The following is a 25,919-nucleotide window of genomic DNA, read 5'->3' on the forward strand; positions in this document are numbered from 1 at the left end:
TTGCAGGTTAGTTTTCATAAATGCGATCCATTTCCAAAATATTAAAATTTACTGAAAATATTTGTAAATTTATTATTTTTATTTTTAATATTAACATAAAAAAAACATATAAAATTTATTTAAATCGAAAAATATAAGCAAAATTAATTTCAATTGAATCAAAATTAAATTTGGACTATTTTCAAATTTTATAAAATTGGTTGTCACAAAGCATAATGTTTTTCAAAAATATATCCATTTTTCATAAATAATATATGATTATAATTTAATGTTGAAGTACAAATTCTATAAGGTTATGCAATTGTAGACATGTTTGATGGTTTTATATAGCAACAAACATGGCGAGGTGGTTAGGGCTGGATAAAGTTGTAAAATTATTTGAAATAATAAAGGAAAATGGAGGTCTCATTAATTCTATGCGTACTCTGTACAGGTAATTATATTATTAAATACATAATATGAACAAAATATGATTAGTACTGTTTTACTATTTTAACTATAATTTTGTGCTGTGCTGACAAACCTAATAATAGAATAAAGTTGCTACTATTTATTTAAATATTTCAGTACAATAATAAAATAAGTATTTAATTTTTATAATAATTTTAATACTGTAATATTCCTAATGTTTTAGAATGGATGAGTTGAAAAGTGGAACTCTAGTAGGCGAGGATAAATATGGAAATAAATATTATGAAAATAACTCATATTTCTATGGTAAGCTAGAAAATCAAGTTCATTTTATGTTCAAAATAAATGAAATGTTTAAAAATCTGACATTTAGAAAATATGTAGTATTTCTTCTATCATAATTATAACACTATTATAAATATAACGTTATTTTATTGGCAATGAACATGAAAGAAAAATATGCAACATATAAGATTTATTCCTTACATCATTTTACTTTATACATATATTTAAAATATGTTACACATAGTAAAAAGTAATTAAACATAAATATACACAGTGATGAAGAAGCATGCACATTACATAGTGATTAATCGTTTTTAGAGTAACGTGCAAAATCTTATATTTAAATATTTAGATATGCCGCTCTTTTTATGTTCGATAAATGATTATTTAAGTTTAATTGTTTATTTTGTCACTATATTAATTTTTTACTGGTGTGTCAATTTGGTACCGAAAGGCAAATTAAGTTGGAGAGTTATCGAAGATATAATCGAGTTTCTTGTTTTTAGGTAGTAACAGATGGGTTGTATATTCAGAGAGAGTAGGTATGGAATACGATGGTTCTCAAGTTCCAGCAGAATGGTTTGGATGGTTACATTATAAAACAGATTTACTTCCACACCAAGATCCAGGACGTCCAAAACATAAATGGATGGCAGATCATAAAGAAAATATGACTGGAACTTATGAAGCTTACATGCCTTATAGTACTACGAAACCAAAAATCGAACCTTGGAAACCTCCACAATAATGTGTTTTCAACATCTGTTGCACATAATTACATGTAGAATAAACTAGAATAATTACATTAGTAAGAAGAAAAACATGTAATTTACTGTAAATAAAATAATTATCTGTATAAAAGTGTATACAGTTATGTAGTATATTGTTAAATATAGGTATACAATTTATTATAATTAACAACTTGAGAATTGTCAAATTTTTAATTTTTATATTTTACATGAAGTTTTTGCTTATTCGTGTAAAAAAAATGTTCTCTTCTTATCAAAATTAAAATATAATTTTTGTATTTAAATAACTTAATTTCATGACATTTTTAAGTTTGTAAAAAAAGAATCAGGAAAAAAACAAAATTGATTTACTGTGTACGTAAATATACTTTTATGTAAGAAAATGACTACTTAATATTTTTTTATAAATAAATATAGAAAAGGGGAACTTAAGCTGATTAGTAAATTATCTTTAAATTCCTTATGGAATTCGGTTTATTTAATCATATCTATTTAAGCATAAGTATCTGAAAGAAAAACATAGAATCTGTTTAAGATTCTGAACAATTTCTTTTGTGTTAATCAATATTTATGTAATAAATATTAAAAAATTTAATTACAACAACCTAAGCAATAATGAATTCGGGTTAATGTCCATAGTAGCCGACGTCCGCAACAAGAATCAATCAATCAATCAATCAATAATGAATTATAGAAACATCATTTTTACTTGAGTAAAGATAATTAAGTATATGAGTACATATGAATTATTTTCTTTAGCTAAATTAACAGTTTACTGATTGGAAGCCTATCAAACTTTTTGATGTCAGCAGTTGTTCACTGACAACCAATTAACCTTCGTTATTGATCATTATTGATTTTTTTATAATTCAATTAAAATAGTAACATTGATATATGCTATAATTATGCAATATATAATAATGAATAAATTATTCAACGATAATGTTCGTTCATTTCATGTGTCAAGAATAGGTAAAGCTGATTTTTCTAACTTTTTTGAAAATTCGCATTGTGACGGAAAATCTCCTAAATTTTCAAATTCATGAAATCTGTTTTCATATTTAGAAAATTTTTAATTTTAAATGTAAGTATTAGAAATTTTCAAAATCATAAATTTTCAACCTTACAAACTTTCAAGCATCGCATAAGAGTATTTTTTTTTATATCAACATTTACCCTCATCCGTAACAATATAAAGAAGCAATTTACACCTATCGACGCGTACCGTATATCATATAAAAAAATAATATCAATTTTTATCCTGGACTCGCAAACTGTAGTAATGACTCTGTTTGAATGTTAAAATTATTTTTAAAAATATTTAAATCGATTAGAGTAATTTTAAAATGTGAAAATACACCAACAATTACATAAATAAATGATATTTACTCGTATCTTTAAATGTTTTTAGTAAAAGAGAAAATTTAAAACTTCTAAAAGTTTTGTTCTATTGTTAGTATGAATTCTAATTTAATTTTGGAGGCATAGTTGAATTGTATGCACATGATAGATATATGTATACCTTAAAATGTAATATGATCAATTTCTTTATTGACATTTACATCAAGGTAGGCCAACATAGAAAGAAGTCACAAAAGAAATCCGTTATCTTTGTCCCCTGTTACTACTGTCATATTGATTAGTCCTGATTACCTGGAGTAGGGAGACAGTATAAAAAGTATGGACAGAAAAGTTCTGATCGTAAAGATAGTACAAGAAAGTTATGATATCTGATAGCCTAAAGACTTTTCGTAAAGGTCGAAACAGCGGAATATAAAAATATGTCTAGTTGAATTACTTTTTGACACGAGAACTAGCGTCACTGGGTAAGTAATATATTAAATAATTGTTATTAATAAAAAAATGTTATTATTAATTATTGCGTAGATTAATTATTATTCCCGTTTGTAACTATTAATTAAAATTAAATTAATTGCTGAAGTGCAAACTTCATCAATCGAAAAATATAAAATTCGAAATTTTTTGTTAAAATGTACTGTAATATTTGGAATTTAAACGTTTATTAAAAATAATTAACTTTGATATATAATTTTTACAACTGTTGTAGCCTGTAGTTATTTGTATTTATAATAATTTTTAGAACAGTAGTTATTAGTGAATTTTCAGTTGCTAATTGTTTTTTGCACATACAGGGTGTATAAAAAAGGTCGGAAGCCTTGAATATTTCGAAAAATATAAGTTTTCACGTAAAATAAGGTCACGTGAAGGTCACTTCAATTTTTTTAAATAGAACCCCCTATTTTTTATGCATATTATTGTAGCTTATCTCGAGATCTTTTCAAAACATTATAATAAATGATTTTTATATTAATTTTTTTTTTAGTTATGACCTTCCAGTGACTCTTCAAGGTCAAAATGATATTTCCAGTAAATAGAACTTTTTAAACCCTACAACTTTTGTCTGAAACATTTTTTGATAAAACTTATATTTTTCGAAATATTCAAGGCTTCCGACCTTTTTTATACACCCTGTATAATATTATTTCTATCTTCACCCAATTAAATATTTCTTACCAAATTTACAAATAGAAATTGTTTCATGAAATTGATTAAATTTGCTATATAATTATATTACTAGTATGATATGCGATTTTTGATAAACAAAAATTGTTGTTTATTTACTAAATTATTTATGCAATTCGTCAAATATTTCCTTAATATCTTCTTGTATATTACGATATAAATAATATCTTGTAAAGTATTAGAACTAATTTAACATTCAACATGATGAAATATATTATAGGTTTTGATTAAATATGGTAAATCGGAAAACAAAATCGCAAATAAAATGTGTTTCGTTTCAAAAGAAATTGTTAGTAAATGAAGCGATGGCTCACGTAAAAAACGAAAATTATTATAAAGCAATGTATCTGTATGATAAAGTAAGTTATAAACAAATAAAGCTTAACTGTTAATTAATAATATTCATTATATATATTTTGCACCGAACATTATTTTTATTTTTCACGTTGTCATTAAAAATTTATCTTAATTTATCGTTTTCAATAATTTAAGGTTAATTCTGTTAGTGTAAAAATAATCAATAAATAAATCTTACTGACACGATGTACCTAAATCGTAAATTTAAAATTTATGAATATTAAATATAATTTTTTGTATTTTTAGCTTTTATTGTACATTGTATATCATATTTTAATAAATTGATCATTACATATTTATCGCTAATTCCTTATTTAATTGATAGTTTCTATAAAGTTTCTTTTTCTTTCATCAACTCAACCTATCAATATAATGAACATGATTACTTTATTGATTGGCATAAACTTTATTAATACAATGAAATAATTTAACTAAATTTTGTAAATTTAATTTTCGATAATCATAAAAAAACTTCGAGTTGGTTTTGGAAACCAAACGGTGAAACTTTGACGATATTTTTTAATTCTTATAAACAGAAAAGAAAATATTAATAAGCTACAAATAACAATTAGTGAAAAAATCATTTAAATAAATATAAGGCATGCAAGTTTTTAAGGTTTTAGTAGGCTATGTTATTTATTCACAATCAGAACAATAATAATATTTTCTTTTCTTAAAAATGTATGGAAATAATTAACTTCAAATCGTAGTAAAACTTGTAAAATTAACAAAATTAATGAATAAAGTTGTAAATATGAAAATATTTATGTAAATTTTTGCATCGGAATGAAAATAATTTAAATCGTTTTGAATTATCCTGAATGCTAATTTAGAAGAAAGTTCTAATTACTATTCAGTTTAATGTACACAATGGATCTTCATTATACACTATGTAATAAACTCACGATCATTGATTTCTTCGACCTGTTGATTGGAGTTCTCCCTTGAAGTCGAAATGTTACATATTAATAACTTTATTAATGAATTACTCTGTTATTCAAATATACCAATAACTGCAACAAATATGCTCTCCAGATTTTGTGATACACCACTTCATAACTATTCTTTGATAAAAAATACTTTTATTCGTACAACGCTTACATTTTTCAATAAATACATTCTTTATATAACTTAGTAATTAAAAAAACGATGAAACAATAGAAATAGAAAATTTATTACTACTTTCGTTACAAAAGCAAAATTTCTTTTTTAATAATATTTAACTTAATGCAAGTAGTTTTATTAAGACTTTGTATTTGTTAACAAAGTAAACAAATATTTATTACATATCTAAAATATTTATTTTAGATATAATAAGTTTCGGAAAATTTACTCATACTTTTCATTGTTTCTTTACAATTTTTGCAATTTCGTAAAATTATAAATTAATACAACTTTGTATACATAATCAAATACATAAATCTACAAGAATCAAATTTTACCCTGAATTCAAAGCAAATAAATTTTGTAACCAAAACACAAAAACTGTGCTTTTACCTGCTACTTTATTAACTTCTTAGAATATTTTTGTGAATTTTTGTTAACAAAATATATTAGAGATTTAATACCTTTTTAAATTATTTATAGTTACTCTTTATTTATGATCAACTATCAAATTATACCAATAACCCAACCAATCCTCCAACAACTAATAATAACCGTTTAAAATTATATTATACACGTATGATCAACGATTTTGTGCTAAATATGCCCGCATTGTTGACTGTTTCTAAGGAAACAACCCATCTGACGAAGGTGTCGATAACAACACGTTTATTCCGCACGCAAAACACAAAAGTACCTTACAGTCTTGTGAATAAAACGCGATAAGTGTTTCCTTTTAATTTTTCGTTGTAAAAAGTACCAGTGATTTTCATACTACAGCAACTTTAAATTAAACTAATCTAAATTTAAATTTAAAAAAAATCGTACACATTATATTATCAAATATATATAGAATCGATATAAACACATTTATTTCTTTTTATTCTCCTATCACATTGTTTGCGTAAACTAAAATTCGCTTTCACCGAAAAAGTGAACATCAATTTTGAATTAAAAGTACAAGAAATTTTACACAATGACCGAAGTAGCGTCAGAATCGACAGTCACAGACGCCATTAATACTAAGATTATGAGCATATTGAATCCGGCTCTTCATCATCATGATCTCTTGCAAAGTTACGTGCGAGCACCTGTTGAGGGTCCTTCGAGTTCGAAGCAAACCGAAGAACCAGAAAATTTGAACGATCAGTCTCCCTCTTTGGGCATCTGTCTCGCTACGACATCCTCCGAGGATGTCAATAAAGAAAGTCAAGTTAGCGACAAAAAGAGGAAGAAGAAAAACGACAAGAAGGAGCAAAAGAAAGACTCTAATAAAACGTCCGTCGAGACAGAAATGAAAATTCAGAAGAAGAAGAAATGACGCCGACAGGACAATGGTGTTCGCCGTCACGAAGAAGTGTATACGGACAAAGATCGAGCTGCGGCGGTAAACATGGGTACCAAAGATATCAAACAATCACTGAAAATGAAACAGAAGCAAGATCGAAATTTAAAATTTGCCGAAGACACTGAACCGACCGCTGTGTTAGCCCTAGGATTGCGTGAAATGCGCCTCGGGGATGTTAAAATCGCAATGAATTGTATTAATAAGGTTCACGTTTCTTCAACTTGTTTTTATTGTTCACATCTTCTAATTAGTTGTGTTCCTCCTAAAATCGAAATGACTTATAGTCGATAATGCATTTTGTTTTCTTATTTAGTTCATTTTTAATTTAAAATATATTCTTCTTATTTCGGTTGCACTGCCTTACAAGTAAGTCAATCATTGATGTAACTAGAATTTTTATCTGTAATGGGCTACATTTAGATAACAATGCTTTATATTGCCATGCGTTTTATGCTCATGCGTTATGATTATGCTATGCGTCCTTGGGTTCATGTTCGGACTCCACTGTATAGGTTATTGTATCAAACATTTGGGAATATAGAAATCTGGAGAATGAGGGATTTCGAAATTGTAAATATCAGAATTGGGAACTTGAAAATATAGAAATTTGTATATTTGGGAATTTGAACATTTTTGATGTTGAAGATTTAGAAAGTTTATGATTTTGTAATTTAAGGATTTAGAAATATGAAAATTAAAGAATTTAAGTACACTGCTCAAAAGAAATATGGCATAGAAAAAATTTAGGCAAAAATTGGCCAAATTTGACCGATGATAACTCCGTGAAAAATCATCGCAAAGTTATGCTCTTTTTTTTAAATTAAAGCTTGAGATCTCTACTTTAAGACCCTGTAGTTTGATTTTAGATTTGATACATCCCTACCACAATAACACCGTAAATGTGAGGTCATGTTTGCAATATTGAAAATTACAAAGTTTGACGAAATGCATGGACTTGCCACATTTTTTTGGGGCGATACTGTTTACAGCAGCATAAAGTACAAACCTTTATCTTTAATTTCCGGTATGTGAAAAACCGCTACCATTTTTTTCTGCAAAGATACAGAACTTTAAAGAAACCCTTGCATTTATGGCATATACCGCCGGCATTAGCATTACCCGATATGCACCTCGGAGAGGTTGCTGGACAGATTTTGTGCATCATATGCCTCTGACAAGAGCCTTTCTTTGTGTGTATTTGTGTGTGAGTATCTGTGTGTCTGTATGTTTGAATTCTAATAACGCGTGTTTCCACCGCGTTGTTGAATTATCCCTTGCAGTCGATTACTCATGTTAATGCAAGCCCTAATTTCTTCCTGTGGAATGTCATTCCAAATTTCAGTTAAGACTTGCGATAGATCTTACAGATTGGTAGGTTGTCTTGTTAAATTTCTATAGGGTTCAAATTTGGACTTACTGCAGAATATGGAAGCAATCAAATTGAATTGGGACTGCAAAATTCGAGAATGATTCTCAACGAGGCTTCTCGACGATAATTCATACACACACACAGATTCTCATACACAAATACACATAGAAAAGGCTCCTGTCAGAGCCATATAATGTGCAAAATCTGTCCAGCAACCTCTCCGACCTGCACATCGGGTAATGCTAATGGCGGCGGTATATGCCATAAATGCAAGGGTTTCTTTAAAGTTCTGTATCTTTGCAGAAAAAAATGGTAGCGGTTTTTCACATACTGGAAATTAAAGATAAAGGTTTGTACTTTATGCTGCTGTAAACAGTATCGCCCCAAAAAAATGTGGCAAGTCCATGCATTTCGTCAAACTTTGTAATTTTCAATATTGCAAACATGACCTCACATTTACGGTGTTATTGTGGTAGGGATGCATCAAATCTAAAATCAAACTACAGGGTCTTAAAGTAGAGATCTCAAGCTTTAATTTAAAAAAAAGAGCATAACTTTGCGATGATTTTTCACGGAGTTATCATCAGTCGAATTTGGCCAATTTTTGCCTAAAATTTTTCTATGCCATATTTCTTTTGAGCAGTGTATTTGGAAATTTGATAATTTAGAAATTTGAATTTGAAAATTTAAAATTTTTTAGATTTGAATATTGGCAAGTTTGGAAATTTAGGAATTCGAAAATTTGAATTTTTGGAAATTTGGAAATTCAAAAATTTGATGTCATAGAAATTTGAAAATTTGAAAACTTGAGAATTCTGAAATTTCTTATTATTTTTTTTTTTAAGTAAAATGTAGGACAATAGGAAATGATTACCTTTAATCAAAATCAAGCTTTTTAAATAAAATATGACATACATGATACCATTAAATATTGTTTCTTTATAAACTATACATAATTTTCAAATCGAACTTAGCTATTTTTAAATTGTGAATTTACAATGAAAAAATCGAAATACATACTTGCTATGCTGTATTCTGTTAAATACATATTGTACAACAATGATGTTACCTTTTGTATAAATAATTACCATTATGACATTAAAAGATATAAAATTTTTCGATTCAAAAGTAGTAGTAAATTAAAAATTTTTAAGATGCATTTATACGAAAAGCATTTCTGTAAACACTATTATAAGTAATTTTTATAACATTAAAATTCAGTACTGAATATAAAATACTTGTATATGCATGTGGTCCAATTATATTATATATATATTATGTGTTCTTTTCTTATTAGGCTTTGGAATTGGAACCAAATGACAACAACGCGTTAATTGCAAGAAGTAAGTGTCATCTTCTTCTCGGAGAGGCTGAGAAAGCATTACAAGATGCTGAGAATGCATTACAACATAAATTAAAAAATGCTAATATGGCTAAAGCAATACATTGCAAAGCGGAAGCATTGTATCATCTCGGCGATTTTGAAATGAGTCTTGTGTATTATTACCGTGGAATGAGAATTCGTCCAGAATACGGACAATTTCGTCTTGGTGTACAAAAAGCGAAAAATGCAATACAAAATATACTACGCAAAGATTAGATCGACATAATATAATTTACGGAAAATACTCATATTTATATTACATATAATATTGTAAAAATAAAATTAAATTGTAGAATTTTTTTATAACAGTAATAATTGTTATTATTATCAACGTTGTAAACAAAATCTTTTAAAATTTTTGTAAAACTTTATTATACGGGTATTACTATCTATATGTCTAATTTCTTTCCTTTTCTAAAATAGCTATTATTTTTTTAATTTTATGGCACATATGTGAAAAAATTAATTGTATGGTTGATGTCTGCACATGTTACAACTGAAACTTATGTACTTATTATGGATCAAAATTATTAAATTTCGAAATCTGAGAATTTACGAATTTAACATTTATTATTTTTCCTGGTTAACAATAATTTATTTTATCTTTCAACACATATAATTGCTAATCTATATAATTGCTAATTGCTAATCTATATGCATGGTACAAGAAATAATTAATTTAATACTATACATTTATAATATTTATTTAAAGAAAAATGAATTATGATTAATTGTATAATATAAAAATTGTCTTAAAATGTCCTCCGTTTTTTAAATTCAAATAGTAATGTGTTGATGCAATCAAGAACATAGCCGTATGCTATGTGATTTTAAACACTAATATCAAAAGAACCGGCACGAAGTATCGCCAGTGGGTATAGTCGACAATTTCAAAAATATCTCAAAATGTTAGATGGCTCTACTTTGTATAGAGGTTATGTGGACAATTCATTCTCATAATTTTGTGACGTAACATTTGAAGTCCTCTATAGAACGACAAAGGTTTGTTTAAAAAAATTTTTAAGTGTAGTTAATTACGATGATATATTTTATATGTCTAGTAATGTATTATATCTAAAAAGTTATCGTTTTGTACTATTATTATTTTTATTGTCAATACTAAAGTTACATATAGGTTATAAATATGTTTTAATATTTTATATTCTAATAACATACTTGCAATTTGTAAACATATAGATATATAAATACATTCTTATATTCAGTATCATATTATATATATTCATTGTCACTTAATATTTATACCTTTTACAGAAATCATTTACAATGGCATCTTCTAACAGCGGTGGTGTAACTGTAGTTACACTTGGTGGCCGTATGGCCAGAGAAAGAGAACGTTTAATTGGCATGACAGATGAAGAACGTGCATATAGAGCAAAATTTCTCAAAAGTCTGGAACTAGCACCAGAGGAACCAATAATACCCAAAAATTTTAATAAAGAATATTATAATCCTTTAAGAAGATTATACATGGCACCTTTAAATAAATTTGAAAGTGCAATAACTCCTATGGTGGTAAGAGAATTTGTAGAAATACATAAGAGAACAAATTAATATTATAAAATATTTTTTTTAATGTTATACAATATATTTATTTGTAGGGTGATTGTGCTGCATATGCTATACGTACTTTATTAGGAAGGTCTATAATTGGTATTTTTGTGATTTATGGTGGATGGTATTACTACAGATATAATACAGCAGTATGTATTAATTTGCTTTACTATGCATTAAAGGTATAACATTTTAATAGTAAGTATAATACAAAACTCATGAATCCTTCTGTTAGACCTGGATGCGTCAATCTGGTTGGAGAGTAATGAGAGACCGTGAGACTGTATTCCCAGGAACTCCAGAATTTCCCAAGATTACGGGACCAAAGAAACCTAATGAATATGCTACATTTGGCTTTGAAAAGTCTCCCATATAGACATTGTGAGAATTAACTTTAGAAATAGTCATAAATATAATAGAATAATTCAATATATATAGTGATTAATAACTCTTATTTTATAATTTATCATTTGAATGTACATAATATAATATTATAAATACATTAATAATACTAAAAATCAAATATTTTATATATTAATATTTTATGTGTTAGTACACATTTCAGTTATTTTATGAACAGTTTACTTACCAATATTGTTGTAAATACCACAATATTCCCGTGAAACATAAAGCTCTACAACTTTTAAATAATGTCGTATCGTCGAAATCTTTCCAACATGGAGAAATTTCGTGTTTCAAAGGAATGGATGTATTTGATTGAGGAAGAGGGTAAATAAAAATTGTTTAGTCATAATTGAGCCTCAAAAATCTTGATAGTTTATTGGCTCGAGTGATTCGAATTAGGGGAAAAAGCCTTGCGGCATAAAAAACCCCTTACAAAAATATGTATTCGTTAACGATTCTACGGTGAAAGTGTGTACGAGTATGTATGCGTTGTGTATATGGTTGAGTTGATTGCGGATTGATTGAAGAGAACAGAGTCTCGCTCAATGTTGTTCGATTTGCGTGATAATTCACGTTTCGTGAGATTATTCACGATGATCTATTCGAGGAGTGTAGGACTCACTCGAATAATGTTGCAATGTATGATTTTACCACCCTACCGTGGCCCATTCGAGGAGTGTAGGACTCACCCGAACAGTGTGTAATGTATGATCTCACCACCCTACCATGGCCCATTCAAGGAGTGTAGGACTCACCCGAACAGTATGTATGTATGATCTTACCACCCTACCATAGCCCATTCGAGGAGTGCAGGGTCCCGCTCGAATGGTGTTGTGAATGATTTCCGAACCACCCTGCATTGGTTATGCTACGTTGCGTTACGCGGAACCTTCTAACATACGATTGACTTTTTGATTCTCGATCCGAACCGTGCAAGCTTTAACGTTCGACTGACTCTTCTTTGTACGAAAAATCGCCTAAATACCCTCGCGTTTCCGAAGGCGACAGTTAAGAAACACTCTATGTTTTCATTCGTTAATACTGTTTAAAAAGAGAGGTACAGCTGTTAGCTGATTTATGGCACGCACGTGTTTACAGTAAGACTGGTTCGGACAGGATTTGAGAGACAAAAGGGTCCTCGGTGACCCGTATTTCGAGGTATAAACTACTCACAGCAGTCCGCGCGCTGAACCACTTGAACCCTGTTGTAAATTCCTTAATCGCGACAAAGGCTTCGGTTCGCGGCCGAACAAATGTTACAAATGATGTATTTTAAAAGTATTGATAATATATATAGAAACATAATTATACAAATTAATTTAAAAAGAAATTAAACTTGCAATTTGGTTTGAGTGATATAATGGTTGCCCTCACCAATTTTTAATATTTTGTTGAAATATGATAACACAACATAATCACTCCTGTATAATTAAACATTGCAAAATTTATAAAAGGGAATTGAAATACTTTGATAAATTATTATTAATATTATACAGAGTGTCCGGTTATTGGTGTGCATAATTTTAAGTGGCGGTAGCAGGGGTGATACTGAACAACTTTTCCTTTGCTAAAATGTTGGTTGAATTTTAGTTTTTGAATTATTAATGAAAAACATTGACCAATCAAAGCGCGAGAATAGCGCGCGTCCAGATATGAGAGCGACGGGTTCGAGCATGACGTTTGATCATGGCCGTGAACAAGCGCGTTTGTACCGTGACAGTGTAAGTGCATAACAGAAAGCTGCTACATCAAAGTTATATCAAATAACGAATAAAACAATTAAGAATAAAATTCATTATTATACATTATTTACATGTGGAGGATAAACCTATTATTTGTTATTAATTTAAGCTGGCAGTATTGAATTTGTTCGATGCTTGCATTTGTTATTTGAAAGGAATAAGGAATAAAATCTAAAAAATTCTAGTTGCTGGTTACAAAAATGCAAAACTACAAATTCCTACATATTGAAGGAAAAATAACTTTTTTCTTCAACAAGAAAAATTTTAAATCTAATGATTAACAAACGTATTAACAACTATTTACTTAAAATTCACTAAATATGCAGAAATAACTTAAATCAGATTCACCTATTGTTTAAAAATAATCCTGCTTCGGTGAAAATGTGTCCCTATGACTTGGTTGTTGCAACGATTCTGATCTTGACTTAACTTTGACGTAGCGGCTTCCTGTTATGCAAGTGTACTGTCGTGGTACAAACGTGCTTGTTTACGACCATGGTCAACCGCCAAACTCGAACCCATTACTCTCACAATCTGGGCGCGCGCTATTCTCGCGCTTTGAATGGTCGTTTTTCATTAAGAATTCAAAAACTACGATTCAACCAACATTTTAGTAAAAGAAAAGTTGTTCAGTATCAACCCCGCTACGACCCAATTGAAATTATGCCCACTAATAGTCGAACACTTTGTGAATATAACTTTCCATACCAAAGTTCGTTTTATTTAAGAATTACTTGGTCTAAAAATAAAGCATGTTGATACTTATGTATAACAATATCAAAAAGAATAGGTAATTTATAACCTTTACTAATTATGGGTACTAGCTAAAAAAAATCATAGGAATGTGACTGTTAATTTCAATTTTGTAATTCAAAAGTTAATTAATAGACTACCTGTTTTTTTGCTTGCAGCAAGTAATATGTAAAATATAATTCATTTAATAATATAGATAGATTTCGTAATTGCAAAATTTATGTTCTTCTGTATCATTAATTATTATAAATTTTAAATAAATATAAGTATAGAAAAATGTTAAATATAATTAATAGATCTTAAAATGCTTAAGACTGAATTATATACGTAGTTATTTATTTATTTATTTAAGGAATCCAAATATTTGCCTTTGTCGTCCAAGTTGATCTTCCTCTTTTAGAGCTTTCATAAGGTCTTCATTTAACTGCAATCCTACGTTTTGTCCAGTCTAGAAGCATATTAAATTGTTATATGAATAATATATTCTCTACCTCTGAAGTTTTTCCTAATAATTTATGCATTTTGTTAAATTTATAAATAATGCACTAGTAGGTGACAATGTTATTACCTTTAACATTTTCTTGAAAGTGTTAGGTTGAATGCTTCCATAACCCAGCTTAATCACAGATGATATTCTACCATTTGGTAATACTGACATAACTATACTGCTTGCACTGCATACTTCTTCTTCTGAAGTTGGATCCACGATATAATTATCACCAATCTATGAAAAGAAATTTAAAAAGAATATATGAAAACGTATTTCTTTTAAGTACATTATGCATTTTTGTAAGATTTGTGAAGGTAACAAAATATAAAGCCAAATGAAATAATAAAAACGTACTTTGCACAATGTTACAATGACTGGATAATTACTTGTATCTAATTGAATACAGTCATATAAGTCATCTGATAATTGGATATCTGGTTCTCCACCATCAAGAGTTGCAGCTGTGATTTTTGGTATTTCTGTACTATATAATGCAGCCTTAACTGCAGCACCCACTGTATCAAAAAGGTTACCTCCACACTGAAGAATCTGTGTTACACATCAATATTATATTTTTAAAAATATTGTTCAAAATAATTTTTGATTATTTCCATAAACATTATTCTTAGTTACCAAAACATCAACAAATATTTTCCAACATTTTTTGCTTGGTAAAATACATAATGTTCTTAAATCGAAAGCATTACGTGTTTGATAAGCAATTGTTAAAATATTACTTATTTCAGTTGCTAAATCATCTCCACCTTTTCCTTCAAATGCAGGAGTTGCAGTGGCAGAACTAAAACCAATATATTACAACTGTGGAATTGTAAAAAAATATGCATAATAACTTTTTTAATATAAAATTGTTTAGTTAATTAATTAATTGATACTGAATGCATAATTAAAGTATATATGCTTATATTTCACTTTGAAACAGAAAATAAATGTTTGCGACAAATGAATATATTAATAATATTACACACCAATCAACAAAAAACTCTAACTTTCCTTCATTAGGTTTATCAGCATGAGGTGAATCAAGTTCAACTTTGATACCCACAAGTACATCTGTATTTCCTATACGTAATCTTGAAGATCCATGAGTTTGTGGCATTAATTTTGTTTCAATTTCTATTGATCGATATTCACATTTCTGTCTTCCATCATTTCTGAAGTCTGCCTTAAAAAATAATTATAAAATTATATCATTAAATATTGTTCACAATATTTTATTATTGTATGATGAAATTCATTAACTTACATCTACTCCATGAAGAATAAAAGTCTTTTCGCCAGAACTTAAAATAACCTCTGCCATTATAAAATATTTTTAATTCTAATCAGACGGTGCATAATCTCAAAAGGATATTTAAATTCAATTTACTTTATTATCTTTTCCACGTGAAAATCATGCAACGCGCAATTTTCATTCATTCTCAGTATGTTAGTTTTGATTGGTTTTAAAGTTAATTTTAGGTTATATTCGTAGTAAAGGCAGATTTACATTGATAAAATAGCACGAGTATGAGAAAGATGACTTCCTCTTATCTTTCTCGCTCTTTATATATCCAACTATTGTTATCGTGTGTTAACACGGCTAATACTAGAATCGGTAAATTGTTATTAACCTTCATATTTGTTGGGCATTTATAAATCAAATTACATCTCATGTAGAAAATACTTATTTGCATATATTCGTTAAAAATGAATGATTTTATTCCCTTTTCTTTTACGCTCATTGTAAATTGCATTTGTACATACACTACAGCGCACCTACTGGTATTTGGAAGTACCATACACTTTGAATTTATATTGTTTAAATCGTAACAGATAATTTTGTAATTACCATCAAAATAGTGGAGTTTATGGGTATGAAAAAATCTTGTAATACAAGAAGAACTATATAAATAACAATAAATATGAATGATACAAAAATTAATAGAAGATTAGGTCAGCAACTCGTTTATTTGGAATTCAATAACAAAAGCTTTTAATATATTTAAATTAGCATAAGATTGGTAGTAATTTATAAAACAGATATTCTTAATCTAATAAAACTTTAAGTTACCAAATTTGGTACATTTATACAGAATCATCTCATATTTCCGCTTATATTTATAATTATAACTAAACGTGTTATGACACAAATTCAAATGTCAATGAAATTTTATAGGACATACAAAATTTAGTAATTATCATTTAATTTTTTATTAACGCAAGTATATTGAATCTTTAAAAGATTTTGCTTTATTTATAACTTACTTTTGTTATTGAAAGATGTAGAATTCTTTAAAAAGATAAGGAATGTATGATATACAATTATGTTAGATTTAAAGAATATAGTTAGATTAGAGAAGAAAGCCTCTAAAAGTGTTTTTGGCAATAGAGCCCCGTTTGCTCCTCAACCTCCTGCAAAGTTTTAGTAGAACAGTTCAGTAAGAGTATATCAGCTGTGAATATCATACTCAGAAAATAGAAATAAATTAAATTAAGGTATAGTTAAAAAATAAATTATTTGTGCAAAAAATTTATCTTTCTACTTTCTAAATTATGTTTTAGTCTATTTTGCTGTAGTTTACAATCTTGTATTTGTATCTTGTATTGGATAGTAATACAAATCCTATTTAACAAGATGTGTGAATTTCTACGTATAGCAAGAGCTACATATTTAATGATAGAGTTACCATTTCCGCACTTCTATTTTATAGATACATCTTAAAACACTTCAGTCAAGCATTCCTGGTATCCAATTTCTTTTTTGACCAGAAAATATTATACAAGCTTTCTAATAAAACCTATACCAGTAAAATATCGCGTATGGAGTCATTAATTCATATATCACTTTTGTCTATAGCAGAGTACAAAAACAGTATATCAAGAGCACAACTATTTCTGTTTGAGAATGATATTGAGAATTTTTCAAACAATTTTTCTATTGATGCTGATTGGTAAATTTTTCTGCTTCTATTATGCTGATGTTTACATCTTCCTAAGTTATTCATATCATCCTATCTCATTTCTTTAATCTTATAATTATAATAAAATGGAAATTCATAATATTACTCTAATATAAATAAATTCATTTTAGTATAAATGGAAAATAATTATTTATTTTATTTATTATTTTTTTGTACTTGTCTTAGTTTATTACTATAAAATGTACTAACTTTCAATTTCTAGTACATCTATCAAATATATGTGTTTTATACAGTTCTAGTTCTTTTATACTTTCCTTTATATCTGATAATGCTCGATGATCATGTTCTTTGTTTAATGCAGGAATATCTGTATTCCACCTCCTACAAGTAAGAAATTTATACACTATTTAAATCTTCTTAAAATTATACAAAGTACTTGCCTAATTAACTCCTTAATAGTTGTGGTATCAATGATTCTATAATGCAAATAATCATTGACTAATGGCATATATTTATATAAAAATATACGATCCATATAAACTGAACTTCCTGCTAATGGACATGTTTTTTCCTCAACATGCAGTTTTAAAAATTCCAATATGGCTTGTTCAGCATCTTGTATTGTGATTTTACTTGAACGTGATGCATCAATCAATCCTGTCTAGGAATAACAACAATATTTTAATTTCTATTATTAAGTAGATATTAAATTTGGTATTAATTTTGGTATTTGGTTTGATAGGTTTTGAATAAAAAAATTAGTTCTCAAAAACAAAATACAATCAAATGAAACATTAAAGTTCCTTACTTTTTTATGAGTTTGTAAACACCAATCATTCATATTATTTAATATTTCATCTGGTTGATGTACAACTATATTTAAATCTTTACTTATAACTTGTAAATTCTTATCTGTAATTAAACATGCTATCTCCAAAATGTAATCTGTATTTATATCAAGTCCAGTCATCTGAAATGTTTATTATGTATATAAAATTATTTAGTCAATACATCATAAAAAATATTTGAAACATAATATTAACATACTTCCATATCTAACCAAACTATGCGATTGTTACACACATTTTTGTTGGCACTTAGTACGGTTACATTAGCTGTTAAAATAAACTGATTTCAAAATTCTTAAAGTATAATCATATATACATTACTAAAAAATTATAATTATTCAATATACTACTGTTATTTTTAAGATTACTTTACAACATGTTTATAAACTTTAATTACGATTTTGAAAATGACGTGAAGTAGTTAATTGAAAATAATTGTTTAATTGTTTTAAGGCATGCGTAAAAATCGTTCTTCCACGATAATACATCATCATCTATTTTATCAAATTATATATTGTATAATAAAATACAACACTCTTTGAAATTATAAACTTTAAATAATGCAACAAATACATTTGAATTACGAGCTACTTATACGTAGCAATACATTAGACACCATTTTGACGCTATCACTTTCAGAGAAAAAAAATGTGGTGATCATCGGAGTCGTCGTCAGTCAAGAGGAGTTCTATTTTCACGCCGTTGATAAAGAAGAATTTTATTTGTACTTGATATTCAATTTTATTTATGTTCAATTGTATTTTAAAATGCAAAACGTTCGTTATTCATTCCTTGATTATATCTGAATTCAATCCAAAATTAATCTCAATAAATCAGTTATTTCTGAAAAGTTATTGCTTATTGACTATTTAAAATATAGAAAAACAAACTCTATAGAAATAGTTACGCACCTGCCATCTCTGAGAGTACACTATACAATAGTACCAGGAAAAATAAGCTACTATCAAAGAGTAGATATAACTACTCTATACCAGCACAGTATACTGTGCTACTACCAAAGAGTAAGGATACCTACTACTAAGCGAAGCTTACTCTTCATCCCTATATTCCTAAGTCCATGATTTGTTATCATACACAATGATAACAATTGAATTCATTCCAAATTGAAAACAAGCCTTCTATTAAATCTTTTATTTCAAGTATTTATTTATTACGCATGCTTATTCTCTTGTATCAAAAAGTAGAGGGGAAATAATGAATAGTAGGGGAACTTCATATAGTTTTTTGATACCGCATATACGAGTCCTATGTTCGTTCAAATCGATAATACGTTACTGTTACACGAATGTTTGCACTTAAAAATTGTATTCTTTGATCTTTCGCGTTTCCAACGAATTTAAATTTCTTGTTATACGGAATTGCAATGCAGAGTGTCATTAATTCCGTAAAGGGCACTGCACTTGGTGTTGCTGAATACTTAACCCCTGTTTTGAAGGTATGGTTATACGTAAATATGCAATCTTAAACAATAATACGTAAACAAAATATGTTTAAAACAACGTAATACCACATAATAAACATATTATAATTTTACATTCTTTTATTTTTGTTTATAGTACATTCTTATACTTTTATTATGTTTTAATAAATTCAGGATATGACTCAGAAGAAAATTCTAAAGCGATCGATTTTGAATTATTCTTTTATCACTTTATTATAGTTGTGATGATTATGTTAAACATATATATTTCGGTTCAGAATTTGTTTAAATGATACCATTTATTTTTAATATTTGTTTATATTTTTCATAAAAATAATTTTTATAATATATCATTTTGTACTATATGTTTTAATAATTTTTTTCTATTTTTTTACAATATTATATTTCTGAAAAAAAATTAATAAAAATTTAATCTTTATGCTAAATATAATTGAAACATGTTAGTCAAAAATTAAATGTATTTTATTAAGGATTTAATAGATTTTATTATATAATAAATGTTACTTATAATATTACAGGAAAGTAAATTTCGAGAAACTGGAGTATTGACTCCAGAAGAGTTTGTAGCAGCAGGTGATCATTTGGTACATCATTGCCCAACATGGCAATGGGCTACTGGTGATGAAGCCAGGATAAAATCATATCTTCCTAAAAATAAACAATTTTTGGTGATTCGTAATGTTCCTTGTAGTCGCAGATGCAAACAGGTATTGTTTTCATTAAAAATGTTTATAATTTTTAAGTTTTATTCTACATGATTTATTTGTCTTTTATTAAATAAGTAATAATGAATGTTACATATCTTTCTATTATTAATTTTTAGATTGAATACAGCAAAGATCAAGAATGCATTATAGAAGCAGATGATCCAGAAGGTGGTTGGGTAGATACCCACCATTATGACACCAGTCTTAGTGGAATTGAAGAAAGAGTAACAGAAATGACATTGGATGAAACACAGCTTTCTCAATCAATTGGTACAGAGGAAAATAATGAAGATGATGATGATGATGATGAAGATGCTGCAGATATGGAAGCTTTTGAAGTTAGTGGCATGCTGGATGAACAAGATAAGGTATTCTTTCAATATTATTTATATAAAGAAGATACTTTAAAATAACTACACATTCCTTATTCTACAATTTCTTTAGAATTAAATAATATATACTTATACTTTATAATGTGTAATATTTTGAATAAACTAAATAGTATACAGCAGAAACTACAAAGAAACCAGTTAAGGAAAAGTGTGAGACATTTTCTGAAGGAGAAATCATTCATACACGTACATATGATTTATACATAACATATGATAAATATTATCAGACACCTAGATTATGGCTTTCAGGCTATGATGAGGTTTGTTCCTTATTTAATAAACTTGTTTGATAGTTATAACAGCACATAGTTGATGATTAGATGTTACAGACTTTAATTATGATTATTTTTAAAATATAAAAAAGAGTTTCAAATTTTAATACATATTTTTTTACATAAAAGAACCGCAAACCTTTAACAGTAGTAGAAATGTATGAAGATGTTAGTCAAGATCATGCCAAAAAGACTGTTACAATGGAAATTCACCCTCATATACCTGGACCTCCTATGGCCTCAGTTCATCCATGCAGGTAATATTATACATATAAATTAGTGTTAAAAAAAATGCTTGAAGTTAAATAATAAACTTTTATCAAAATAAAATTACAGGCATGCAGAGGTAATGAAAAAAATTATTGAAACAGTAATGGAAGGTGGTCGTGAACTTGGAGTACACATGTATTTGATAATATTTCTTAAATTTGTGCAATCTGTAATTCCCACAATTGAATATGATTATACACAAAATTTTATGCTAACTGCCTCTGGCTAGAAGTTTTATAAATTTTCATTATACTTTAAGAATAATCGTAATTTTAGTTTTTAAATTTAAAATAAAAATAAAACTTAAGAACTGTGAAGCATATAACAATAAATGCGTATAAATTCAGATAATTGTGATATTTATATTTTTCTAAACTTTTATATCAGGGTATTGGTAAAGTAGTAAAGTATAGTCAAAGAGTAGGGATGCAACAAGAGACGACATTCTTTATCGGGACCTTTGAGGTCTCGAGAACATAGTCCCTTAAACTATTCTTTTTCGCATATCAAAATACTCCGAAATCGTATCCCCACTCCCGATTCATTTGGCTTGGGCATTTAAATTGGTTGTCTTCTCTGTCTTTCTCTACGAAGTAAGTTTCTTTGAGTGTCGACTCTTGTTCTATCTCTACTCTTTGATATAGTCATGAAAAAGTTAAAGTTAGTTATTTGTTGAAGTTTGTTAGGTGATATTTCACTGAACAATTATGCATAGAAAAACTTTGTTGTTTTTTGGAATCAAATTATCTCGTGTTAGTCCTGTGATCAATTCTGTATTATTAGTAACCGGTGAGGACCTTCCCTACGTCGTTATTTTCTCTAGGGAAACCTAGCCTGTACTTTAAAAAACTTACACCAGAGTACGTTGTTTCTGCTCGGGTTTAAAATGGCGGCACTTCTACGTTCTTTGTTTAAATGTTGCTTGTGGTGTTCAGTGATTGTAAGTAAATTTTAGCTAAATATTTCTCATTTATTATTTAAATTAATCATCATATGTAATATATTATTAGGTTTAATTCATTATTTAATGATACTATTTTTTATAATTTGATTTTTCATAGGTTAAGAACGCTTGGTGATAGAATTCAGGATAGTATATACTTTGACACAATATTTTACAGAAGATGTCGACTTTATATGATCAAATAAAACTTCTTTACGAACAGTCCTTATATTCAAATGTTATTTCTTTGGTAAGTAAATGTAATAATCAAAAATATGTATATATTTTTATTTAATTGCACTAAGAAAATGTGTAATGAAAGTACAATATTATCTATTAATAATTTCATCAATCAATGTATCTCATAAGTCTTTATTTTATAAACAAAATATGTAACTTTATGTACTTAATATAATTTTTCTTATACTGCAGGCAAATTTAGTACTATCTCTAAGTGAACACAATTCAGATTTATTGCCAGTATATGGAAAATTTCATATTTATGTATATTATGCTGATGCTCACTTTTACTTGGGAAAATATAAAAGAGCAGAAGCATTATATAAAAAAGCATTACAATTTCGTAAGTGTTTATTAAAATCTAAAGGTACTACAAAACCTTTAGAAGGCCAAAAAGATTTTCCAACAGATGTTGACATAAAATTTCAAATTCACTTATGTTTAATGAAATTAAAGAATTCTCAAGAAGCATTTCAAGTGCTGCAAAATATACCTGGTAAACAAAGAACTCCAAAGGTAATTTTAATACATTTAATTTTTAATGTATAGCCAATTTATAAGTGACTTAACTTTTAAGGTAAATATGGCACTTGCAAAAATGTTCCAAGAACAAGGAATGGAACGATCTGCAATAACCACATATAAAGAAGTTCTAAGGGAATGTCCATTAGCTTTGGAAGCTGCAGAAGGTTTACTTTCCCTTGGAATAAAAGGAATTGAAGTAAATTCATTAATTGTTGGTTGTGCATCCAGTTTGTCAAATTTAGAGTGGTTGAATACCTGGATTAAAGCTCATGCACATATACATAATAGAGAATATACCCATGCAGTATCAACATTAAGGTCTTTAGACAATGTTAATTTGTTAAGAGATAATTTCAACCTATTAACTACAATGGGAGAATGTTACTACTATGCAGGAGATGATAAAAATGCTTTGCTATGTTTAGGAAGGGCTAGGAACATAGAACCAGATGTTATGAAAGGGTAATAATATTTTTAAAAATATAAAGATTATGCTAATTTTTATTTTTAAACTATAAACTGTTTTTAAAATTATTATTATTAAAATAGGGTTGATGTTTATGCAGCAGTATTATATAAAACACACCATATTAAGGAACTTGAAAGACTAATTCCAAGTATAACAGCAAGCAATGAATGTACTGGAGAAATTTATGTTGCTATGGCATATTCTCTATATGCCACTAGAAAACTTGGTAGAGCAAATACTTTAACAGCACAAGCCTTGAACTTGAATCCAAATGATATAGAAGCGACAATTCTTAGAGGAAATATTCTTATAGAGCAAAAAAAATACCAGGATGCATTGTTTTTCTTTAGACATGCTGTACAATTAAAACCATATCGATATGAGCCACATAAAGGTTTAGTAGATTGCCTTGTAGGAATGCACAGGTTACGTGAAGCTCTCAATATTGCAAGTGGATCTTGTAAACAACTCGGACATACAGCAAGAGTTCTTACGGTATTAATACATTGCAGAATTTTAATACCATACTTTGGGCTATTGATTTTAAAACAGTATTTTTTTCTCACAGCTTTATGCATCTGTTCTTATGAAAGATCCAGTTTCTGTTGGAAAAGCAAAAAATCTTTTGGAAAAGGCATTACTTCAGGATGAAGTTTATTTACCTGCAGTTTATCTTTTAGCTGAAATATATGAACAGGAAATGAACTTGGAAGCTGCAATTGCACTACTTGAAAGACAAGTAGAAATTCAGTCAACCTGTAAATTACATCAGATGCTTGGAGATTTCTGGGCAAGAGTTCATAATGAGGAGAAAGCTTTAGATCACTATGCTATTGCTCTAAAGTAAGTTTTTAAAGTTATTCAAAAATATTTATTATCTAATGTTTTATGTTGATTGATTATCTAATGTTATATCATATTTTAAATCAGTCTAGATCCGAGCAATAGAAGGGCACTTGAAGGTATGCACCGACTAGACAACTCTTCCAATAAGCTAGATTCAGCTTACTATATGACTGTGAGTGAAGATCAGACAGATACGACTTATGATGTGGGTGATGGCTTACCAGATACTGATAATGAGGAAGCACCTGATGAAAGCGAAACTGAAGCGGTTTGGTCTGATATGGATTTAGAAGCAAATAGTCAATAACATAAAAAATATGTTATTGAACTAGATCTGCTATAACTAAATTAGGGCTATAGTTACCTGTTATTGTATGTAATTAACTGTTTGTTTGTTGATTTACTTATTTATAAATTATTAGAACAATTAATGGAATATTTTGAACAGTTAAAAGTATAAATAATATTAGTTTCTTTACAGGAATTTCACAAATAAGAAATTTCTTAAAATGCTGTAACTTATGTGAATAGAAAATTTTATATCTAAAGTATGTTATCATTCTTTTTATCAAAGTAAATTATTTTAGAAGTTACTATTTTAGGAGTATTTTTGTTGTTTTTGTTAAAAAATGACCACACTTGAATAACACCGAAATTTATTTTAGGAAAAATAAATTTAAGAATACCAAATATTTGATATATATGTTTTATTAACTTCTTAAAATTGTTATTATATATAATATTTATAACAAATGTGTGACATTTTTTTGATTAAGATAAAACATAAATGCGACATGACTCAGAACATATTGTAATAACTTATCAGGAGTTCTGAATTATGCTGAATTTGATGTTTTTAATCAAAAAAATGTCAAAAATCTATAGATAAACATTTCATGAGAAAAAAGAAATAAAAAACTTTATCCTTTCGGATGTATCCCAACTATTTCCCGAATTACGTGATGTCTTCGGGATATTTCAAATTTTTGTGCATGTAAAAATATTTTATAAATAATTTTTCTTTTATTAAAAATATTGTCTTATAATTTCAGAAAGAGTAAAGAAATTTGTTTATATTTTATTGAATCTTTTGTATTTATTTATCCAAAACGTATTGTTTATTCTTTTACATAATTCACTTTCAGAAATATTGTATACACAAAATAAAAGTACATACTACAAGTTTATTTACACACTATACAGAATTGGAGATTCATAGAATCAATAATACTACTAATACGAAAAATTATCAATTCACCTACATCGTACAGATATTTATCCAATTACTTTGAAAAATCAAGAATCCCGCAAGGACAAATTGGTGAGGTTATTTGATGAAGAAGAGGATTATGTTAATAATGACGTATTTTAATATTAAATTAAGATAGGTAACGTCATATATACATACCCTTTCTATGCAAAAAATCTTTGAATTGGATGTAGTATAAAACGCAGAATTCAGTCTTAAAAATAGGAAGCACGTATATTTTCCTAAATAATTCACTTTGGTC

General features: G+C 27.8%; 8 protein-coding genes across 16 annotated transcripts; 6 read left to right on the top strand and 2 right to left on the bottom strand.

Moving 5' to 3' along the window:
* The first annotated feature begins 273 nt into the window (after positions 1-273).
* On the top strand, positions 274-1,562 carry ND-B17.2 (NADH dehydrogenase (ubiquinone) B17.2 subunit). Its single transcript, XM_003706336.3, has 3 exons — positions 274-433; positions 635-717; positions 1,203-1,562. The coding sequence occupies exons 1-3, from the start codon at positions 339-341 to the stop codon at positions 1,442-1,444; spliced, it is 420 nt and encodes a 139-aa protein (XP_003706384.1). The 5' UTR covers positions 274-338; the 3' UTR covers positions 1,445-1,562.
* Positions 1,563-6,426: 4,864 nt separating this feature from the next.
* On the top strand, positions 6,427-6,771 carry LOC143265192 (uncharacterized). The gene has a single exon (XM_076535855.1). The coding sequence runs from the start codon at positions 6,427-6,429 to the stop codon at positions 6,769-6,771; it is 345 nt and encodes a 114-aa protein (XP_076391970.1).
* Positions 6,772-6,843: 72 nt separating this feature from the next.
* Positions 6,844-9,924, top strand: LOC100882414 (outer dynein arm-docking complex subunit 4). The gene is made up of 2 exons (XM_076535847.1): positions 6,844-7,002; positions 9,465-9,924. The coding sequence occupies exons 1-2, from the start codon at positions 6,844-6,846 to the stop codon at positions 9,765-9,767; spliced, it is 462 nt and encodes a 153-aa protein (XP_076391962.1). The 3' UTR covers positions 9,768-9,924.
* Positions 9,925-10,395: 471 nt separating this feature from the next.
* Positions 10,396-11,646, top strand: ND-B17 (NADH dehydrogenase (ubiquinone) B17 subunit). Its single transcript, XM_003706341.3, has 4 exons — positions 10,396-10,553; positions 10,824-11,084; positions 11,171-11,272; positions 11,359-11,646. The coding sequence occupies exons 2-4, from the start codon at positions 10,836-10,838 to the stop codon at positions 11,497-11,499; spliced, it is 492 nt and encodes a 163-aa protein (XP_003706389.1). The 5' UTR covers positions 10,396-10,553; positions 10,824-10,835; the 3' UTR covers positions 11,500-11,646.
* Positions 11,647-14,342: 2,696 nt separating this feature from the next.
* Rrp42 (exosome complex component Rrp42) lies at positions 14,343-15,984 on the bottom strand. 2 transcript variants are annotated; one of them, XM_003706364.3, is made up of 6 exons: positions 15,778-15,984; positions 15,500-15,696; positions 15,147-15,312; positions 14,868-15,062; positions 14,592-14,747; positions 14,343-14,471 (listed from the first exon to the last, which is right to left on the bottom strand). In XM_003706364.3, exons 1-6 carry the CDS (start codon positions 15,832-15,834, stop codon positions 14,367-14,369), a joined length of 876 nt encoding a protein of 291 aa, XP_003706412.2. In that variant the 5' UTR covers positions 15,835-15,984; the 3' UTR covers positions 14,343-14,366. The 2 variants fall into 2 exon arrangements, with proteins under 2 accessions (XP_003706412.2, XP_076391954.1); XM_076535839.1 differs by having other exon boundaries at positions 15,500-15,692; positions 15,778-15,979.
* A 1,610-nt stretch (positions 15,985-17,594) lies between these two features.
* On the bottom strand, positions 17,595-19,335 carry LOC100881657 (putative oligoribonuclease). 8 transcript variants are annotated; one of them, XM_076535841.1, is made up of 6 exons: positions 19,194-19,332; positions 18,680-19,084; positions 18,482-18,549; positions 18,243-18,404; positions 17,875-18,095; positions 17,595-17,815 (listed from the first exon to the last, which is right to left on the bottom strand). In XM_076535841.1, exons 2-6 carry the CDS (start codon positions 18,774-18,776, stop codon positions 17,686-17,688), a joined length of 678 nt encoding a protein of 225 aa, XP_076391956.1. In that variant the 5' UTR covers positions 18,777-19,084; positions 19,194-19,332; the 3' UTR covers positions 17,595-17,685. The 8 variants fall into 8 exon arrangements, with proteins under 8 accessions (XP_076391956.1, XP_076391958.1, XP_076391957.1 ...); XM_076535843.1 differs by having other exon boundaries at positions 18,482-18,562; positions 18,899-19,125; positions 19,194-19,331; XM_076535842.1 differs by having other exon boundaries at positions 18,871-19,125; positions 19,194-19,331.
* Positions 19,336-19,524: 189 nt separating this feature from the next.
* Atg3 (Autophagy-related protein 3) lies at positions 19,525-21,736 on the top strand. Its single transcript, XM_003706376.3, has 6 exons — positions 19,525-19,738; positions 20,263-20,451; positions 20,568-20,819; positions 20,954-21,103; positions 21,245-21,372; positions 21,452-21,736. Exons 1-6 carry the CDS (start codon positions 19,667-19,669, stop codon positions 21,612-21,614), a joined length of 954 nt encoding a protein of 317 aa, XP_003706424.1. The 5' UTR covers positions 19,525-19,666; the 3' UTR covers positions 21,615-21,736.
* Positions 21,737-21,867: 131 nt separating this feature from the next.
* On the top strand, positions 21,868-25,494 carry APC7 (anaphase-promoting complex subunit 7). Its single transcript, XM_003706367.3, has 7 exons — positions 21,868-22,325; positions 22,447-22,578; positions 22,761-23,084; positions 23,146-23,555; positions 23,643-24,057; positions 24,131-24,405; positions 24,493-25,494. The coding sequence occupies exons 2-7, from the start codon at positions 22,510-22,512 to the stop codon at positions 24,713-24,715; spliced, it is 1,716 nt and encodes a 571-aa protein (XP_003706415.1). The 5' UTR covers positions 21,868-22,325; positions 22,447-22,509; the 3' UTR covers positions 24,716-25,494.
* Positions 25,495-25,919: the final 425 nt, after the last annotated feature.

This window comes from Megachile rotundata, chromosome 9 (assembly GCF_050947335.1).
Source record: "Megachile rotundata isolate GNS110a chromosome 9, iyMegRotu1, whole genome shotgun sequence".
NCBI lineage: Eukaryota > Metazoa > Arthropoda > Insecta > Hymenoptera > Megachilidae > Megachile > Megachile rotundata.

Coding starts and splice junctions, on each gene's coding strand:
- ND-B17.2 (XM_003706336.3), top strand. CDS start 339: ATGGCGAGGTGGTTAGGGCTGGATAAAGTTGTAAAATTATTTGAAATA. Junction 434..634: donor TCTATGCGTACTCTGTACAG/GTAATTATATTA, acceptor CTAATGTTTTAG/AATGGATGAGTTGAAAAGTG. Junction 718..1,202: donor AAATAACTCATATTTCTATG/GTAAGCTAGAAA, acceptor TCTTGTTTTTAG/GTAGTAACAGATGGGTTGTA.
- LOC143265192 (XM_076535855.1), top strand. CDS start 6,427: ATGACCGAAGTAGCGTCAGAATCGACAGTCACAGACGCCATTAATACT.
- LOC100882414 (XM_076535847.1), top strand. CDS start 6,844: ATGGGTACCAAAGATATCAAACAATCACTGAAAATGAAACAGAAGCAA. Junction 7,003..9,464: donor CAATGAATTGTATTAATAAG/GTTCACGTTTCT, acceptor TTTTCTTATTAG/GCTTTGGAATTGGAACCAAA.
- ND-B17 (XM_003706341.3), top strand. CDS start 10,836: ATGGCATCTTCTAACAGCGGTGGTGTAACTGTAGTTACACTTGGTGGC. Junction 11,085..11,170: donor GTGCAATAACTCCTATGGTG/GTAAGAGAATTT, acceptor ATTTATTTGTAG/GGTGATTGTGCTGCATATGC. Junction 11,273..11,358: donor ACTACAGATATAATACAGCA/GTATGTATTAAT, acceptor TCCTTCTGTTAG/ACCTGGATGCGTCAATCTGG.
- Rrp42 (XM_003706364.3), bottom strand. CDS start 15,834: ATGGCAGAGGTTATTTTAAGTTCTGGCGAAAAGACTTTTATTCTTCAT. Junction 15,313..15,499: donor TTAGAGTTTTTTGTTGATTG/GTGTGTAATATT, acceptor TATTGGTTTTAG/TTCTGCCACTGCAACTCCTG. Junction 15,063..15,146: donor AAATATTTGTTGATGTTTTG/GTAACTAAGAAT, acceptor TGTGTAACACAG/ATTCTTCAGTGTGGAGGTAA.
- LOC100881657 (XM_076535841.1), bottom strand. CDS start 18,776: ATGATGATGTATTATCGTGGAAGAACGATTTTTACGCATGCCTTAAAA. Junction 18,550..18,679: donor TTCACGTCATTTTCAAAATC/GTAATTAAAGTT, acceptor TTATTTTAACAG/CTAATGTAACCGTACTAAGT. Junction 18,405..18,481: donor TAGTTTGGTTAGATATGGAA/GTATGTTAATAT, acceptor TAAACATTTCAG/ATGACTGGACTTGATATAAA.
- Atg3 (XM_003706376.3), top strand. CDS start 19,667: ATGCAGAGTGTCATTAATTCCGTAAAGGGCACTGCACTTGGTGTTGCT. Junction 20,452..20,567: donor GTAGTCGCAGATGCAAACAG/GTATTGTTTTCA, acceptor ATTAATTTTTAG/ATTGAATACAGCAAAGATCA. Junction 21,373..21,451: donor GCCTCAGTTCATCCATGCAG/GTAATATTATAC, acceptor ATAAAATTACAG/GCATGCAGAGGTAATGAAAA.
- APC7 (XM_003706367.3), top strand. CDS start 22,510: ATGTCGACTTTATATGATCAAATAAAACTTCTTTACGAACAGTCCTTA. Junction 23,085..23,145: donor GTAAACAAAGAACTCCAAAG/GTAATTTTAATA, acceptor TTAACTTTTAAG/GTAAATATGGCACTTGCAAA. Junction 24,058..24,130: donor ATACAGCAAGAGTTCTTACG/GTATTAATACAT, acceptor TTTTTCTCACAG/CTTTATGCATCTGTTCTTAT.